General features: G+C 40.7%; 2 protein-coding genes across 2 annotated transcripts in view; one reads left to right on the top strand and one right to left on the bottom strand.

The window, feature by feature from the left end:
• Positions 1-9,381, top strand: part of NR2E3 (nuclear receptor subfamily 2 group E member 3) — a 29,241-nt gene extending 19,860 nt beyond the window's left edge. Inside the window, exons 7-8 of the mRNA XM_043989666.1 lie at positions 7,812-7,917; positions 9,249-9,381. Coding sequence (XP_043845601.1) covers positions 7,812-7,917; positions 9,249-9,381 — 239 coding nt within the window. The remainder of the gene's footprint in view (positions 1-7,811; positions 7,918-9,248) is intronic.
• Positions 9,382-10,998: 1,617 nt separating this feature from the next.
• The window catches only part of MYO9A (myosin IXA), a 302,278-nt gene continuing 293,114 nt past the window's right edge, over positions 10,999-20,162 (bottom strand). Inside the window, exons 40-42 of the mRNA XM_043982938.1 lie at positions 18,974-19,176; positions 17,880-18,022; positions 10,999-16,077 (exon numbers count right to left, since the gene is read on the bottom strand). Of these exons, the coding sequence (XP_043838873.1) occupies positions 15,605-16,077; positions 17,880-18,022; positions 18,974-19,176 (819 nt within the window). The 3' untranslated portion in view covers positions 10,999-15,604. The remainder of the gene's footprint in view (positions 16,078-17,879; positions 18,023-18,973; positions 19,177-20,162) is intronic.

Below are 20,162 nucleotides of genomic sequence, written 5' to 3'. Positions count from 1 at the left end.
ATTGGTTTTCTTTCTAATGCTATGCATTTTATTACACGAATTTAAAAATATTCTGAGAAGGGGTCTGTAGGCTTTTACTCTGCTGCCAAAGGGGTCCACGACACTCACAAAAATGGACTTCAGGTAGGTGTTTGGCCAAGTAGACTCGGGGGAAGAGAAGAAGGGGGTGGATACCTGGAAAGGTGGGGTGCCACAGGAACCTAGAGCAGCTACTTCCTAGGATATCTTCTCAGTGCTTTGGAGGGGTTCCATTCCTCCTTTATGGACACCTTTCCCAGCCTTCCTTCAAGCTTCCTGGTCTTCTTTCTCTTCCAAACCCTTTACTTGAGGACTGAGTTCCATAGGGTCAGTTTAAGCAGGTAGAATACAGTGCTAACCATCCTTAGGCTGAAAAATCCCATCAGCAGGGTAGGGGCTGGGTGAGAGGGGAACCTGGAATCCAGAAGCCAAAGATGACTTTTTTTTTTTAGTGAGGCAATTGGGGTTAAGTGACTTGCCCAAGGTCACACAGCTAGTAAGTGTTAAGTGTCTGAGGCTGGATTTGAACTCAGGTACTCCTGACTCCAAGGCCGGTGCTCTATCCACTGTGCCACCTAGCTGCCCCAAAGATCACCTTTTTTTACCCTGTATGTGAACACTCTCCAAGCAGAGCACTGGGAGTCCCTTAGACCTGGGGGCCCTGAGATTATCGTTCATTTTGCCTACCTTGTAGCCTCTCTCCTCAAGAGGAAAATGCAAATTAGTCCAGGTAATGCTAATGAGAGGCTTTGGTTACTGTCATCTCCTTCCCCAATACCATCAGAAGTATTCATATCAAGAGAGGTGAAAAGGGAGCTTTAGAGGCAGCATTGGGGAGTAGAAAGTGCCCCAGATTTGGAGTTAGAAGATTGCAGATAAGTGAGGAGATCACATCAATGACTTCAAGTCATCAGGATCACAAAAGCAAGGATTCAGGACTGGATGGAACCTTAGAGAGGTTCCAGTCCATTTCCTAGATTTATAGGTAGGGAAACAGGCCCAAGGGCTAAGTAGCTTGAACAAGATTGGGGGGGGGGGTTACTCTGATTGAAAGTTCAATGTCTTTTTTGCTTATTTTTGTTTTCCAAGTTTATTGATTACAGAAAAATGCATTTTACTTGGAAGAGGAAAATACAACCCTAAGCCTCATTTCAAACAAGGTGTCACGTATTCATAATTTTTTTTCCTGGATTAAAAATGTTTAAAAATTCACTTTGAACTTAAATACAAAAAGACCACCCCTCATTTCCATGTACACAGCACAACATAATAAGAGGATTTAATATGAAACCACGAATTTCCATTTCACAGTTTACTTTTTTTTGAAAAACCATGTAAAAAAATATTACACATGACTTTCAAAGCTACCTTGCTTTTCTGTGCTTCCTTTTGTTTCCTTTTATTCTCTGATGTGTACTTTTAATTTTTTTCTTTCTCTCCCCGCCCCACCCCAGAGAAGATTATCATTAGATACAAATATGTATGTATGTGTATGTATTTATGTAAAATCATACTATACATACTTCTATTTATCAGTTGTTTCTCTAGGTATGGATAGCATCTTCCTTTATAGGTCCTTTGTAGTTGATTTGAGTATTTATATAATACTCAGAATGATTTAATCATTCAAAGGTTTTCTTAGAACAACATTGCTGTTACTGTGTACAAGGTTGTCTTGTTTTTGCTCATTTCACTCTTCATGGTTTCATACATCTTTCCACATTTTTCTAAAATCAACCATCTCATCATATTTTTTTTTTGTGAGGCAATTGGGGTTAAGTGACTTGCCCAGGGTCACACAGCTAGTAAGTGTCAAGTGTCTGAGGCCACATTTGAACTCAGGTCCTCCTGAATCCAAGGCCAGTGCTCTATCCACTGTGCCATCTAGCTGCCCCCATCTCGTCATTTTTAATAGCATAATCATGTTCCATCAAAATCATATGCCACAACTTGTTTAGCTGTTCTCCAATTGATGGGCATCCCCTCAATTTCCATTTTTTCTTTGAAACGTTTTATTGATGCTTGTGTAAAATAAATTAGTTATTATTATTATTATTATTTGCGGAGCTATGGGGGGTTAAGTGACTTGCCCAGGGTCACACAGCCAGTAAAAGTGTCTGAGGCTGAATTTGAACTCAGGTCCTCCTGAATCCAGGGCCAGTGCTTTATCCACTGCACCACCTAGCTGCCCCCTACGCTTGTGTAAAATAAATGATAATCGTTTCCCAATAACCTGGCCTGCCCATCTCCGAATTCTCCCTCAAAACAAAGAAAACAATCTGGTGCTTTTTCTATACTATTTCCCATAGTCAAAAAACAGAAGGCTAAAGACTTGGATTCAAAGCCTGACTTCCACTTTGTGATTTCGAGCCACTGAACCTTCTCTGTGTCTTGATTTTCTAATTTGTAAACTAAGGCAACTGGATTAAGTAATATTTCAAGCCTCCTTCTGGCTCTAAATCTTATGATCCTATATACTTTGGCTTCCTAGATTCCACAAAGAAGGGAAACAGACTGACCTTAATCTTTTTTTTTTTAAATTTAAACATTTTTTATGACCTTAATCAATAAACAGGAAGTGATAATGATGCTGACAGTATTTGAGAGTGAGCTGTTTTGACAGAGACCACAATTTGACATATGAGCAGGAGAGAACACCCCCACCTCCTGCCCCCATCCCCCACCCCAAGTCATTGTTAACCAGTTCGGTGGAGATCCCCTAAAACAGAAGGTGTGTATTAGAACCAAATGGAAAGGAATAGGATTGGCTTTACCTCAAACACATACTAAAATAGCTCTCTTTTTCAAGGATGCTTATAGCAGTGAGATTTGTAATTGCAAAAAACCAGAAGTAACTGAAATGATCTACCGCTAGGATGTGGTTGAGCAAACAGACCATCAATGGAATGAAACATTCTGATACAACTGAGGTCATTGCTTGGGAGAAGCAGAAGGAAATAAGGAAAGATTTAGATGAAATCATGTATAATGAAGAAAGCAGATCCCGAAAATCTGAAGACATGTGACTAAGGAAAAAAATATGCACAGTACATGGGTGAACGGACAAAGCAAATGAGAGGGGATACTGAGGGAGGAAGTAACTGATAAGTTATACTAGACGCTGCAAATATTTTTTTAAAATGCAAATGATTATGTAAGGATAAGTTTTATTATTTTTATCCTTTAAAGTTAAATTAATTAAAACATTTAAAAAAGTCAATAATTCATAGGAAGACTGGAAGATGATTTGTGGGAAGTCTAGGACTGAAAATACCACACATATTCAGGGAAAACTCCTTGCCTAGCTAACTGCCAAAGTCTGAGGTTTGTTACCACAGGGGAAAGGGCCTTTTCCAGAAATGGTAAAAGTGAAAAAGAACAGGGAAGTCCTTGAAGTGTATAGTCGCTGTTGGTGAGAAGTGAGGAATGACTTATTCATGCATTCATGATTTCCTGGGTAGGAGCCTGCTCTCCATGGACACAGATCAATACCTCAGTGAGACTTGATAGAAAACCTTCAAGAATTGTGGTAGCAGGGGGCAGCTAGGTGGAGCAGTGGATAAAGCACTAGCCCTGGATTCAGGAGGACCTGAATTCAAATTCGACCGCAGACACTTGACACTTACTAGGTGTGTGACTGTGGGCAAGTCACTTAACCCTCATTGCTCCACCCCACCCCCCCAAAAAAAAAAGAAAAGAAAAAAAAGAATTGTGGTAGCCAGGAAATTCATTACCCTAAAGACAACTCGATTGAAACTCTTGGAACTTAGCTCCACTGCTTCTTAGACCACACTCAAATGAGATAACAATGCAAAGGACTTTCCAAATCTGAAAATGTATGAAAATGCTAGCTGTTGTGACTGTTGTGGCGCCATCCATTTCCAGGTCCATATTCAAAGCTTTGGCATGTTGGGGAAGTAGATGGAGCCTTTTGCAGAATGATGCTTTAAAATGCATAAAATCAAATACATAGCTTTATACAGCAAAAGTTATATTGAAGAAGTTTATGAAAACGCTAAAAATTTATATGAGATCATGGATCTCAGTTTCCAGCATCTCTCTTCTCTCTCTCTGCTCCTTGATTACTGAACAATAAAACAGGAAAACTTTTACATAAAACCATCAGGTGCTAGGTCCAAGCACTTACATTTATATACTGCCTAAATGGCCAGGCATTTATTTGAATAACCTTGCTTGCTATTCCTGCCTGATCCAGAGCCCCGACTTTTTTATTTTGATTTTTTTGCAATTTTCAACGTTTGTTTTTATAAGATTTCTAGTTTCAAATTTTTTCCCCTCCCTCCTTTCTCTCTCCTCTCCCCAAGACAGAAAGCAATCTGAAATAGGTTTTATATATATACAATCACATTAAACATATTTCTGCATTAGTCATGCTGTGAAAGAAGAATCAGAGCCAAAGGGAAAAACCTCAAAAAAGAAAAAAAAAGTAGAAATAGTATGGTTTAATCTGCATCTAGATTCCACAGTTCTTTTTTTCTGGATTTGGAGAGCATTTTCCACCATGAATCCTTTGGAACTATCTTGGACCATTGTATTGCTGAGAAGAGTCAAGTCTATCACAGTTGAGCAACACACAATGTTATTGATACTGTATACAATGTTCTCTTGGTTCTCAGAGGCCCTCCTTTCTAAAAAAATTTTATTTTTCCCTAATTACATGTTAAAATTAAAATTTTTTTTTAAAGTTTTAAGTTCCAAATTTTATCCCTTCCCTCTTCCTAAGATGGAAAGCAATCCAATATAGGTCACACATGTGCAATCATGTAAAACATTTCTGTGTCAGTAATTTTGTACAAGAAGGTTTGAATAAAAAAGAATGAAAGATAGAAAGAAAAAGAAAGAAAAATAGTGTGCTTCAGACAATGTTAGTTCTTTCTCTGGAGGTGGGTAGTATGCTTCATCATAAGTCCTTTGGGATTGTTTTGGATCATTGTGTTGTTGAGAATAGCTAAGTCATTCGCAGTTCTTCATCATACAAAATCACTGTTACTGTGTATAACATTCTCATGGTTCTGCTCATATCACTTGACATCAGTTCATGTAAGTCTTTCTAGATTTTTCTCAAATCAGTCTGATTGTCGTTTCTTATAGCACAATAATATTCCATCACAATCCTATACCACGGCTTTTTCAGTCATTCCCCAAATAATGAACATCCCCATAATTTCCAATTATTAGCCACTACAAAAAGAGCTGCTATAAACATTTTTGTACAAATAGGTCATCCCCCCCTCTTTTTGGATGTCTTTGAGATATAGACCCAGCAGTGGTATTAAGGAGCCCCTCTGTTTTGTGCAGCATGTGCAAGAAATCAGTGTTTGGCAACACACTTAGGGAAGGTGAGAAAACACATGTGAGGGGCAGCTAGGTGGAGCAGTGGATAAAGCGCTGGCCCTGGATTCAGGAGGACCTGAGTTCAAATCTGGCTTCAGACACTTTACACTTACTAGCTGTGTGACCCTGGGCAAGTCACTTAACCCACATTGCCCCACAAAAAACAAACAAAAAAAAGAACAAAAGAAAACACATGTGAGCCAAGACAGAGAAGCCTGTTTCCACTTGAGGGAAACTCCATTTTCAGAAGACATGAGCAAGATGAAGGCTTCGGAAGAGCAGGAGCTACTAACAGCAAACGATTCAGAAGATGAGACAGATGCTTCCTTTCAAGCTCTCTATGGCCAAAGTTATACTGAAGGAGGATTTTCCCCTTCCTCTTCTCTTTTTTCTTTCCTCAGCTCCTCTACTAAAAATAAGATTCTGCCTATTCAACACTGTGGAATACGCTTTCTTGGGAAGTCAGAATTTAAAAAACAAAAAGCTAGGTTTCTTCTGTTCCAAATTTTGCTCAGTTAGCCCCAGAAGATTGTATAGGTTAGAGTTGGAGGAGACACTATCGTGTGACAGCTGAAGAAACTGCTTCTTCTAACTTGACAAACATTTTCATTTTTGCAAGTTCAAAATAAATTAGATTCATACTCGAGAGCTATAGGACTTTGGGGGTGTTGTTGAACTTTGGAGCCTCAAGGCCTGTGTAAACCGGGGTTAATGCTTATACTAAATACCTAGGCATCTTGATGGCACAGGTGGATCAGGTGGTGGAATTGGAGTCAGAAAGACCAGAGCCCACATTCCACCAAGGGCATTTTTTTTTTTTTTTTAGTGAGGCAATTGGGGCTAAGTGACTTGCTCAGGGTCACACAGCTAGTAAGTGTTAAGTGTCTGAGGCCGGATTTGAACTCAGGTACTCCTGAATCCAGGGCCGGTGCTCTATCCACTGTGCCACCTAGCTGCCCCCTACCAAGGGCATTTTTAAGCTATGTGACATGGGGTCAGTTTCCATTTCCTAATATGTGAAATGGGCATAGTAATAGTGCAGACCTCATAGGGTTGTTTCAAGGATCAAATGAAACGGGTGATCCATGGTTTGGAAACGTTAGTGTTTTGAAAATGCGTTACTGAGACAGATGATGAACAGCTTTTATCTATTTTTTGTTGTTGAGTTGTTTCAGTCATGTCCAACTCTTCGTGACCCCATTTGAGGTTTTCTTGGCACAGATACTGGAGTGCTTTGCCATTTCCTTCTCCAGCTCATTTGACAGATGAGGAAATTGGGGCAAGAGGGTGAAGACCCTCTTGTCCAGGGTCATACAGCCAGGAAATATCTGAGTCCAGATTTATACTCAGGAAAATGAGTCTTCCTGGTTCCAAGCCCATTGCTCTATCCACTGCTAATAAAACATTATATAAATATTTTTAATTTTTTTAGCGAGGCAACTGGGGTTAAGTGACTTGCCCAGGGTCACACAGCTAGTAAGTGTTAAGTGTCTGAGGCCGGATTTGAATTCAGGTACTCCTGACTCCAGGGCCGGTGCTCTATCCACTGTGCCACCTAGCTGCCCCTAAAACCCTATATAAATATGAACCATTAGGATTACACTTGTAATCTGGATGACCTATTCTTTTTTATTTTGTATTTTTGTTTATTGTACATTTAATGTATCAAATGAAGATTTTGTGAGGCCAACTTACATATAATACATATTTTTGTTCTTCAGCTAATATACTCACTTTAAATTGTAAAGGACATTCGAAAGAATATTATATAGTATTTCAGTTTCCTTCCAAATTCTGGGAAGAAAAATATTCTTCTCTATCCCTGCCTTTGACACTTTTTCAAACTGTATAACTCTAACAGTCAGCATTTAGAGAGTGCTTTAAGGTTTGCAAAACTCTATACGACTATTATCTCATTTGATACAACCACCTTAAAGAACAGATGCTATTATCCCCATTTTACTGATTGGGAAACTGAGGCTGAGAGGTTGACATGTTCATGGTCATACAGCTAGTTAAGTGTTTGCGGCAGGATTTGAACTTAGGTCTTCCTAACTCCAAGTCCAGCATTCTAACCACGGTGCTAACTAATTGTAATAATTATACTAAAAGGTGTTGGGGGACATTGGAAAAGTCCAATGACTGCTCCTGACCCAAGTTTTTATAGCATAGTGTTGCTCTGTCGACTTGTTATGGACAGAGCTTCGTTGTACTTGGGGTGAATATTGCTAAAATGCGGCTTCCTCCTGCTGTCCCTCCCCCTCCTTTCGCTCTTCCTTTCCTTTCACCCTCCTCCCTCACATTCCTCTCTCCCCCCCTCCCCCTCCTCATTTGGTTCTTCTTCTTCTTCTTCTTCTTCTTCTTCTTCTTCTTCTTCTTCTTCTTCTTCTTCTTCTTCTTCTTCTTCTTCTTCTTCTTCTTCTTCTTCTTCTTCATAGAAACTCGGGGCCTGAAGGATCCTGAACAGGTGGAGAATTTGCAGGACCAGTCTCAAGTGATGCTGGGTCAGCACAACAAGATGCATTATCCTAGCCAACCGGTGAGGTATGAAAGCTGGCCTGGATCCTCTCCTTTTATATAGATGATACCCACCTTTGGCTCTGGAGGCACCACACCACCATTTTTCTGTCATTTTGATGGAATACAACGTCCTTGAGAGCAAAGGCCATGTTATTTTTGGTTTTGTATTCCCAAGGTCTAGCACAATGTTTTGTTTGCAGCGGGTGCTTAATAAATGCTCAGCGCTTGATCCCCAAAGGGCAATCAGGACATTGGCCCTCAGACCTTGAATCAGGTCTTTTCTTGCCCACTTGCTGATTTGCTAGGTGTTATGTGTCAGTACAGTGCTTCTCTACAAGTCTACTTACAACTGTGTCCTGGGAGAAGAATATTGTTTGTTAGGGAGAGGAGTGTTAGTTCTAAGTTGCTCCCTCAAGTCTTCTCAGCACACATCTAAGTATTTCTAATTACTCTTAGCATACAACAATTCACCTTCACCCATCAAGCATTTGTGCTGTGACTCTTCTTGGGAGGGCAGAGCAGGCTGTTATTATTATTATTATTTTTTTTGGCGGGGCAATGGGGGTTAAGTGACTTGCCCAGGGTCACACAGCTAGTAAGTGTCAAGTGTCTGAGGTCAGATTTGAACTCAGGTACTCCTGAATCCAGGGCTGGTGCTTTATCCACTGCGCCACCTAGCTGCCCCCAGGCTGTTATTATTTTTTTCCTCAGGAATATTCTATTAATATAGCAACGCTGTCTTGTAAAGAGAGATTTCTATTACTGAGTTGTAACGATTGGAATGGCGCCACCTGCTGGAGACTTACTGTAGGAAAGCTCCACCATGAGGAGAAGGCGTCTGAGGGCAAGCCATGGAGCTTTTCTTTGACATCAGGTGACATTTGCTTGTGGGAGGAAGAAGAGGCGAGGCTGACTCTCTTGCTCTTTCGCCAGGACTCTTGTGGAGAACGGAGCAGGAGAACTGTAGCTCCCTGAGATAGATAGATGAATCTAGGCCTTTCTCTCTTCACCAAATTCTTATTCTCCTTAATAAATGCTTAAAAGTCTAAACTCTTGCTAAAGCTTATAATTTATTGGTGACCACTCATTAGATATTTTAGACAGTATAGCTAGAATTTTACTCCCTTACAAAGTGCATACACAAAGCTCTAACTTGAGTATATTGCTGCTGTAGTTTTGTAAGTCTTCCTGTACCTGTCTGAGGTTTTGCTTATGATTTGAGGGTAATATAAACAGTATATTTCTATTGCTATCTTTTCCCTAGTCAAACCAAACCCTCCACTGGAGGGAAGTGCTACCTCCTTAAGGGTGATGCCTTTGGTAACCAATGATGTTATTTTTCTCCTCCATTCCAGGTTTGGGAAACTGCTTTTGCTTTTACCCTCTCTGAGATTTATTTCTTCTGACCGCATTGAGCTCCTCTTTTTTCGCAGAACCATAGGTAACACACCCATGGAGAAACTCCTTTGTGATATGTTCAAAAACTGACCCTTGTTGTCTCTTTCCCTCCTCTTGTACCATTGTGGACCAATTGGGAGGTCAGTCTACATAAAACCTTGGAGTTTGGATTCCTGACTTCCATTCCAACAAGGCAAAGTCTGACTCAACTGAATTCAGCACTCATGGAAAACCGTTCCAATCATTTAACACCTCTACTTCCTAATCTCAGATCCACTCCTTACTCCCTCTCTCCCCCTTTCCAATTTCCTTTATCGGCATTTGTAAATCTTGGTTAAAAGCCATCTGTGAGGCCTCCAAGAAGACAAGCCTTTTACACACACAGGAACAACCTTGTTTTACTAAAATGAACCTTACAGTGATAAATATTAATGGGTTGTGGTTTTTTTTTTTTTTTTGCCTCTTAAGAGGAAGAAGTACTTGAGGTCAATCAAAATACTGTGAGAAATCCATTAAGATAACAGTGTTTAGTGAAATACCCCTTTCCAGACCTAGAGGATTTTGTTTATGGTGTGTTCCATAGGTTGTCCTAAAGAAAGATCTGTTAGTGACCCATTATGTACTGGAAAGAATAAAGAGGGCTGCCTGAGGAGCAGCATAGTGAAATACTTGGTGGATGGATGTTTGAATAAAGTATAATTAAAGAGTACTTGACTGACTAAACTCTTTCTTAGACTCTTAAACAACTTTACACTTGATATTTCAACTTTGATTTATTTAAGCTTCTTAGTGGAATCAATGCCCTATGCTAAATTCAGTTTTTCAAAGTATGTCTCATTCCTATTGCGGTAGCTGCCATCAGAATTCTTAGAAAATATACTTTTAGCAAGGAACACAGCCTAAATTTGCAGAACTGGACACTCCCAATACAAGGGAGCTCTGTTTTGAAAAATAAAGCTTTAATCCTAGCAGAGACTGTCAAGTTACCAAGTCGTAGCCTCAGCCTGCTGGCCATGATCTGTAGCAATGATAGTTTCTGAACTGAAAAGCTTCATTTGTACTAACAAGGAGGAAGTCTTTTAGAATACCATCTCTCAGTGGGATTATAAAAGATTAGTCTAAAAGTACAACTCTCTTTTTTCTTCCCATGTATGCTGTCATTTACTCTGGTCCCCTTTTAGAGATGGGCTTCCAAACCCAAACTTCCACCCTTGAAAGCCAGTATGTTGTAGACTTAGTGCCCACATACGTAAATAATAAAAAGGAAACTTTGGGACAAGTTCTGTTTTGTATTCTCTTCTATCAGTCCAGTTCCTACTGAGACTTTGAAAAGAATGTTTTTAACCACAGGCTTCTTATGAGCACATCCTGGAGCAGCTGCAAATGTTCTTTTTGGATGAAGAGATCACATGGAGGCTGGTTACACCCCTTTTCCTTACCTCCCCAGCAAGTGTAAAAAATAAACAGAAAATACTGTCCTCCATCCTCTTTATGACAGAATGAAATCCTTACATAGCTGGTCTCGGGACAGGGAATATAAGCATTATAATTTACCCCTCACCCACCCTCAGACTTGTGAGTCCACCACACCTTCAGGATGGAGTGTGGGCAGGGTTCTTGACTTATAAATAAATCAATAAAACCAGGAAGTTATGGCAGTTCATGCTTCAGAGGTGAGAGAAAACAAAGTGCTCAGGATATTGCTTTGTTAAGCTTTGTTCTTTAATAAGCCAGGAGTTATTTGTTCATTAAGCTGGTTTTGTACAGCCATACAGGGTATATTTAAGAAATGACAGAAATTGCACTTTACACATGAGGCCTTGTTCCCCAAAGGGGGGAAAAAAAGGAAAAATCTACTAACATGGAATTAGAAAGTGCCTGTTGACTGCATCATGAACATAATCCAGCTCTGTGGACAAGGTAAATCATTCTGCATATATATATGTATATATATATATATTTTCTTTATTTTTAAACAGGTAAAATTTATAGAGTATGTCACAGGATAATATATCCCTTTACAATATATACTTTGTTGTTTTAATTTACACTTAGCATACTTATTATAAATTACTTAAAAAAATCCATTAAAAATAATATAATAATCCACAGTCCATGCCCTTTCCCATGGTAACTACAATCACTTGGTACAAAGAGTGTATCTTATATGAAAGCCTATTTCTGACCTAAGAGAGGGCAGGAAAACAGGCATGACAGTTAAACAGATAGGGAACTTAACAGACTTCTGGAATCTTTGTTCAAAAGTCACAACAAATAGACTCAATTGACCCAGGCAAATCTGTTCTTATTAAGACCATTTCCCTGTTCTCTTTAAAGACCAATTCAAAGTGGGGATTAGTGACGGGAGGGGGATCGTTCCAGTCAAAAGAAGTCATGTGAACGTTAGAAGCAGAAGAAACCAGAGGATTACCCCAACCCGAATTTACATCACCTAAAGAACTGCTTGACCAGGGTGCTCTCTTTGGCTGGGGGGTTGGGTAGAGAGGAAACGCAAAGGAAGCAGGAATTCTGAAAAATGGAAATAGCAGATGGAAAACATTTTAAAACGAGGGGAGGTGTGTAAAGAAAGACCTTGCTGAATAGCCAGTGAAAAGCAATATCCCACTTGAGTCTTAAGCTGAACCTAAAATTGCACTGGCTATGAAAACATTCTGAGAATACTGTATATTTTACTTCTATTTTCCCAGGCTGCTGGGAAAAGGGGCGAAAAAACCCCCAAAACTTCACTCTCTCTCTCTCTCTCACACACACACACACACACACACACACACACACACACACACACACACACACACGCACGGTCTGTGCCAAACAGGATGGCAGAATTGGAATGGACTCTTTTTCATCTGCTTTCACAGTATTCACATCCTACCTCCATTACCAGTGAGAACAAGCTTTACTTCTAAGCTGGGAGTGGGGGCGGGGAGAGGACACAGAAGAGCAGCCCTCCATGCTGTCAGCAAAGTTCTCAGAATTGTTTCTTTTCGGTATAAGAGGGAGCTGGGTAGCTCTGTCAGGTAGCAAGAGTTAAAACAAAACAATTGTTATAGAAATGCCAACTGGCCTCTTTTACTTCTTTAGAAGCCCATTAGGACAGTGATTAAAATGGGAGGAAGAGGTATACCAAATGGTTGGTTTATTTCAGTCTGTCAATCAATTCTGGAAATTTATCATATGGCTCCACTAATTTTTTCCCAAGCTTCCTAAGCCAGTGCATGTTGGTGGAGGAGCTGATGTTGATTGGTCTCATATAGCAACCACAATGCTAGAACAAAGTTTAAAACCTAGGCTCCTCGTTGGGGAAAAGGGGTGGTTATGTCAAGATCATGGGGTATATATTTTCACCCAAAAGATAATCTGCCATGCCACTACATCAAAGAGATCCTTTCAGGATTTATAAGCAGTGTTGTAAGAATGAATCATTAAAGAAAAAAAAAGGACCATGTATGACTGATGTAGATATTTTCGGATGATAAAATGATTTAAAAATAAAATTTCAATTTAATTTTGCCTAATTAATGATTTCTCAATTAAAAAGTAGAAACTAGAGTGTACACAGATTTAAAAGCAGGCCCTACTTATTACTGAAAAATCAAAAAGAGAAGTCTTTCTAAGCAGTTATGGCATCACTAACAGCACACTTCTTTGATGGCCAATACAGAGTTCTTCCTAGGGAATCGAATCTATGTTCCTCTACAATAAAGCTGTACTTTCCACTCTCTCAAACATAATCCTCTACTCATAATTCTAGTTGGTTATAAAATGACTAGAAAGCCACGAATCTGTCAACTGTACAACAAATAGGTTTTATTTGATTTGATCCAAAATGAAGATTGAGGTCCCTGAGAAAAAATTCTAAGTTCTCTTATTTGCCATTAACCTCCTTTTATAAAGTGACCTACCAATGTGATATTTTTGTGTAAAATATTCATCTTCTAAAGAAACATAGCTTCAGATTCAGACATGTTGCAATGTCAGTCCCAGGTCAAGGTTTAGAAGGAGTAATATAGCTAGTAACTCTCTCTCCAGCATCCAACTCAGTACAGGGCTTACGAGTGGGGAAGGAAGGGTCAGTCCTGTGAGGCTGGCCCAGGAGGAAAGTGGGTCCGTTATTTTACTCACATGTAAAGGCTCCCATAGAATCTGATGAGAAAAGGTACTCTGTAGGGAGCTTTAAAACATAAGGACTTCTAGAACAGTGCTTAGAGAGCCCACCCCAGCCACTGCAGGAGAACAGAGTTTGCTGTGCCCCATTTTCCCCCACCTACCCCCAAGCCCAGCTCTAGGAGATTCTGAAAAATTCAGACTTTAAAAACTGTTTTTCTAAGATGGTCAAGTCTAATATTCTGTCATATGGTTATTATACTCTGGAGAGCACCGGAGAATACCTAGCCAGAAAGTCTGTTACTTGTAGCTATTGCATGGAATGATGCCTGTGCTTGTTGGTCCAAAAATGTGTCATCTTTGTTGCACAGCTTATGCGTAATCAACGAATGGTGTGTTAGTCTTAAGTGGTAGTTACGCAGAATGCTGTGTGACACAAGACTTTGTCTCACAATAGGCCTTACTATTCAGTCCATTTAAGTATCATAATGGTGCTGACTAATGGCACGCCACAAGGCAATATGAGGAATGAACCAACCTCGAAGTCAGGTTATGGATGGCAAATTCTCTTTCTCAGAACAGTGCATATGGTATTTGGACAAACTGCATTAGGAACTTCAAAAATAACATTTTCACATGTCTCAAGAAAGGTCGTCACAGTTCAGTTAGGTGAGCACACCTTCATTTCTCACACATCAATAGCAAAGACAAATTTTAGAATCTCACAAATGCTAAGAAGCATAGCATAAGAGCTCAGAACGAGGTGTATGGAGACACCCTGTGGGGAAAAATCATGGCATTACTTTCCTCAAACACAGGTACGAGAGAATCTTGTCTTCAATTCTGATGACCCATGCTTTCTCCTCTGCTCTTCTGTGAGAAAAGGTTCCATGGGAAAGAGGTTAAAAAGACACACACACACACACACACACACACACACACACACACACACACACACCTCTCTCTGTATGTATATATATATATATTTACAGTAAACATCAGCAACCAGAATATTAATAAAAATAGCTTCAAGTAGTCCTTGTTTTTGTTTTTTTTTCTCATTTAATACTGATGGTCTGAGGAAAAAAAGAAAAGTTAGTTGGGTCACATTTTAAAAATAGTATTTTCCTTTTGGCAGCTCTGTGTAACATTTATTCATGCACTATTGCATATGAACATTTTGGAAGATGAATTAAAACAGTCACGCTGTTTGTGGTGGGGGTGAAACTTTCCTGATGATTTTCCAGCAGAGTGTGTGTGTTATCTTGTTTGATGATCACTAGATAGGGAGCAACACAGAGGGATTATGATGCAGCTTTAAGGTCTGAGAATCACAGATCTAATATTAAAAACAATTTTAGAGGAACCTGGTTTTGCGCACCCAGGGAACATGGGAGTTGTATGGCTATTGAAAACTCGGCACACTTGTGTATTTGGCGCAAACCAACCAGGAGTCAAACTGGGATTGGTTATTCTGACATCTTAACAAAATAAAATAAAATAAAATAAAATTCTTCTTTTATCGCATAACCCTATAGTGTGTGAGACATGCTCTGATTGTTTAATGGAGATGAGAGCTTTTTCATTTTCACTTGATGATAATGTGGAGTGCATTATAAATAATTCGGAGTGAAGGACTGACTCCATTTGTTTGTTATAGGTCCTTGGGAAAGTTTAAATCAGCTGCAGCTTCTAAATACATCCCAAATATCCAAAGATACAGCTTTTGCCTTGAAGAGTGGCCACAACCTGTTTGCCCAACAGGCCCACAACACCGCACTGCCTTCCTTTGCAATCTCTGACTCCCATGCCAGCTCGGACAGTGCTGGATTATCAGGGGGTGGAGAAGAGGCAAGGGCAAAGCACCGCAGAGGTAACTGGCCAAGCTTTCTGCATTATCTGGACCTCAGTTCAAAGAATAAATCGTGGTAGGCCCCGAGTTCTCCCCAAATTAAGAACAGCTAAGGCCACATCTAAAACTCTTCCCAACAGGCTTTTGCTAAGCCTGTCTGGCTCCTCCTTTCCATGCTCCCATTGGGAGGCTGGGTATCCACGCCAGCAGCAGCTGCTGTTGCTCAGGCATGAGGCAGGATAGTTGCTGATGAGGATGCCTGTGATGGACAGTTATGGGTGAGCTTTGTGACAGGGGAAAACCCCAAAGATGAGATGCTGCCACCCCTCTGCCAGATTAGACCATGTACTCGTTGTTCCCATAAACAATCTGTTGCTGGGTAGTGCCACAGTCAGGGTCCACATTTCTCTTGTGATTTGCCCCTAATGTCCCCTCAGGGAGGTCTTTGGTTTTCTGGGGTGAGTTTTTCACATTCTTGAGTTTCTGTTTGCCCTTTGCAGAGCTGAATGTGCCTCGGCTAATGAACTGAGGCCTGTCCTCCAGGGTTCTGGCCTGGCACAGGGAACCTTCTACCACTAGCCGGGCCTCAGGGGTCTCGCCAACTGAAGCAGCTCGGTAGAAGGGGGATTTGGAATGAATCTGAAACCGCTTCCTGGTCCCATGAGAAAAGGCTGTGTTGTATGAAGAGAGTGAAGAGATAGCAGAATCCACTGAATCCAGAGATTCCTGTTGTTTTTTCAGCTGTCTTCGCAGCTTAGTTGATGATTCAGTCTTGGAAGATTTCAGGGAACTAAGTGCTAAACTCCTCTCTAAGGCAAAAAGAAAAAGACAAAGAGTCAAGCAATGCTCTCTTTCATGCTAATTATCACTGTCTTGAATAGACTTCAATGTGTGTGTATATATATATATATATACATACATATATATATATATATATATATACCAAAGGTTAGTCTGGGCAGATTTACCTGAGACACAGGCAGAATCAACAAGGGAATGCCATTCATTTCATGACTCCTCAAGTTTATAACCTAGGGAGGACTGTGTGTGGCCATGTTGCTGAGAAAGAATCTCCCTTTCCTCCTTTGAAAGTTCAGTGACCTACCTAAGATGTCAACCCCTTACACCACCCCAGGGGCATTTAACTTCCCTCTCAGATATTCTAGATCAGGAGTTATTAACCTGAGGCCCAATAACTTTTTTTTTTTTTTTTTGTGAGGCAATTGGGGTTAAGTGACTTGCCCAGGGTCACACAGCTAGTAAGTGTCAAGTGTCTGAGGCTGGATTTGAACTCAGGTCCTCCTGAATCCAGGGCTGGTGCTCTATCTACTGCATCACCTAGCTGCCCCCCAAGAACTTGTTTAAAAAAGATTTTGCTAGCTGTATTTCAATAGAATTGGTTTTCTTTGTAATCCAATGTATTTTATTTTATGTATTTAAAAACATCATTCAGAGGAGGAGTCCATAGGTTTCATCAGATACTGCCAGAGGGAGCTATGACTGACATACAACAAAGATGAAGAGACCCTGCTTTATAAGGTGGGCCAGAGACCAGGTTACAGTATTTGTTGTGCTTTTAGCTTTCAACCATGGCAAAGAGAAACCTTTTCCCCTTTAGGACTTATCCCACAGAAAGTTTAACAGAAGAAATCATGATTTGAAATCTTTAGCACCTGAGAACAGCAGAAATCTTTGTGCACAAAGGGGCTGAAAACCAGCTGCCTAACAGGGGCACTCTTTCTCCCCATGGCAGCTCAGAACCCAGCTGGGCTGTGTGGGAAGTGGCAAGTAGACACCATCATTTTACCTCCTCCACCAGTCCTGGGTCACCCAGCACCCATCAGGGCTGTCTGTCTGTTTACACTGAACGTATGACATGGGAGACATCAATTCCATCCCTTTGGGGAAGACGAGTCACCCTCTGCTTTGTCACTGCAGTCCTTGGGCCCTCACATCTATGCTCTCCTGACTTTCACAATCTGTCAAATGAACTAGCGATACAACCTAAGAGCCCTGAGGTCTTGCCATCCTCTCCACTGTTGCATCCTTAAGGGCTTCTGGGTCTTTCCCTTTCTCCACAGCAGAATTTTCTTTTTTGTGTTGTTTCCTCCAGTTAGAATGTGAGCTCCTTAAGAACAGGAATTGCCTTGATTTCACTATTTGTATCTGCAGTGCTTAGCATCATCTTGGCACACAGTAAGTGCTTAATAAATGCTTTAAAAATTTATTCACTTATTCCTAATTCACTGCCCATGAGCACTGCAGGTCCTAAGACTCAGAGGTCATTTCAAATTGGGAAGGATGAGAGAGCTGGCAGTTTAAGTACTATAGTTGAAGGGAGACGTCTGGGCATTATCTCACATGTTGGGAATTTCTGTCTCTTCGGTGATCAAAGACATAGGAAGGGGCAGCTAGGTGGCGCAGTGGATAAAGCACCGGCCCTGGATTCAGGAGGACCTGAGTTCAAATTTGGCATCAGACACTTGACACTAGCTGTGTGACTGAGCAAGTCACTTAACCCTCAATGCCCCGCAAAAAACAAAAAACAACCCCCTGCCCCAAACAAAACAAAAACATAAGAAAACATACACGATCCAACTACCTCATTTACCTGATTTATCAGAGAAGGCTCCTTCAGAGTCAAAGTTCAAATTCTCAGAGCTATCAGCAGTCCCAATAGAGGCTTCAGACTCAAGTGTTTCGTCATCTGAGGCCCGGGGCTCCAAGGCAAGCATCTCAAATGTTAGTTCTTCCCTGCAAAACCCAATCAGGAAGACCATTAGCACCCAAGCTGAAGAAAGCACTAGGGGAAAAAAAAAGGCCCTGGAGATGGGAAAACAAGGGACTGGTACTATCCCATTCACTATAGCTCCGACAGTGAAAAAGATATTACCTCACCCTGAAGCAAAACAACAAATAATAAAGGTCAAGTCTTTTAAATAAGGGGGAAGGATGTAGGAAATAGTCTTCTTTCCCCACTCCCCCCCTTTCTCCCCATTCTTCTCTAGCCAGGAGCTGGTTAACACTTAGCAGGCTATCTTTCTCCCTGCTCAGGACATTTGTTAATGAGAAGGTCCAAATTTTAGTGGAGTCTGAATCTCTATTCTTTTTGATAATGGTGCTTCCACTTACTCCTTCTAAGTCTAAACCCTGATGATAGGTTCACAACCTTGCTGTTCTCTCCTCAGACTTGCTGAATGTTTTGTTTATATTTAATTGAAAGCCTGCTGAGCAAGGGTGGAGGCCAGCAGAGCTTTAGGGAAAAGAGTAGTAGGTGTCAGGAGATCTGGGTCCTAGTCCTACTTGTGCCACTGACTAGCTATGACTGGGCAAGTCAGCTTCTCTGGGCCTGTTTCTTTATTTGGTATAATCTACAAGGTCCTTTTTAGCTCTAAAAAATGTCCCATGGGTCTGATTCCCATGTAGTCAGGTTAAGTGTACTTCAGATGGAACCCTGACAACCAACTAATCACATTTAATGCAGGCCAGGGATCTCACCAATGAACATTAATGGAGTAACTCAAAACACATGTCCCAGAGAAAGCATGTGGCCTCCTTGATGTTAGAAGCCCCAGAAACAGAAGTCAGATCTCCTGCATCCCATTCCATGGCTGATTCCACTACACAGTATGCTGTGTAGGGAGCATTGTCTTCATAAAAGGAAATCAAACCAATGTTCTTCCCCCTTCCACTCTGGAAACTCACTTTTCTTTCTGTAGGTTCTCAATCTGCTCAGTCAGGACCCGCTCTTCGTGTTGCATAGCTGCCTGCTGCTGCTCTGTGACATCTATCTCTACTGCCTCCTCATTAGTCACAGTTTCTTCTGGAACTTCAGACATGGAGGGCAGTCGGACTGCAACAGGAGATGATGGACTTGGGTAGTTTCCCTTTCGAATACGCCCTTTACCCTGCAGAGAAACACCCATACAAAAAGCTTCACGTCTGCATAGTCTCTGGTCAGAGAACATTAGGACAAGGAGCATGCTTTCAGTCCACTGGATGAGTTGAGATAATAAATGCACACAAATCATCATTGGCAGGGGCCTTACGATACTAAGACAACATCCACTCGACACAAACATATTGACACTTTATTGCAAAAAATCTGAGGGGGTGGAGGGATACTACACATAAGAAGATTTTAAGCATTCTTTACCTTAATTATGTAAATACCCATATGCCCCACATGAAATTTGTCAGTGTTCTGGAAAAGCATAACCAGTCATAGTGATATGGCACAATACACCATGGGCCTTTATAAAGGTGTTTGTCATCACTGTAAAATCCTGCCTACATCAAGAAAAGTACTCCCTTACATACAGGAGGGGAATCATAGGGAAGAGAGCATAACTAAGACATCTGTCAGCTCCTTGTTCTCACTTTGAATTTGGCTTGGCTGATAATGGAATGGTATTCACTCCAAATGTTTTTACGAACATATATACTTACAATGGTGAAATGCAATAGGTTTGGGGTTGTTTTTGCTAGGGAAATGGAGGAAAACAGATTCATCTTAGATGTAGATGTCACTGCCTTCTCACCCTTGCTTGAATTGGCAGTGCGAAATAAGAGCATAGGGAGTAATTTTGTAGATGAATAGAAACAAAAGAAGAAATTACATGATGACTTTATTTTTACTTCTGGTTTCCTGGGGGTGAACTTGTGACCAAGAAGTTAAAAATTTTTTTAGACAAGAACCAGAAACAGTAGAATGCACTCATTTGCTGCTAGATAAGGGGCTACAAAAAAGAAAAAGAAAAAAAGGCGGCTCTGTCCTCTGGTGGACAGGATAAAGCATAAGAATTACACAAGGTAGAATGTGTTAAGGGGAAAGAATTAGTCTAGACAAAGAGATGAAAGAAATAATGGGAAGCAAAGATCACTTTCATCACAA

This window comes from Dromiciops gliroides, chromosome 2, assembly GCF_019393635.1.
Source record: "Dromiciops gliroides isolate mDroGli1 chromosome 2, mDroGli1.pri, whole genome shotgun sequence".
NCBI lineage: Eukaryota > Metazoa > Chordata > Mammalia > Microbiotheria > Microbiotheriidae > Dromiciops > Dromiciops gliroides.
The sequence above is the reverse complement of the archived record's forward strand: the minus strand, read 5'-3'. Positions and strand labels throughout refer to the sequence as shown.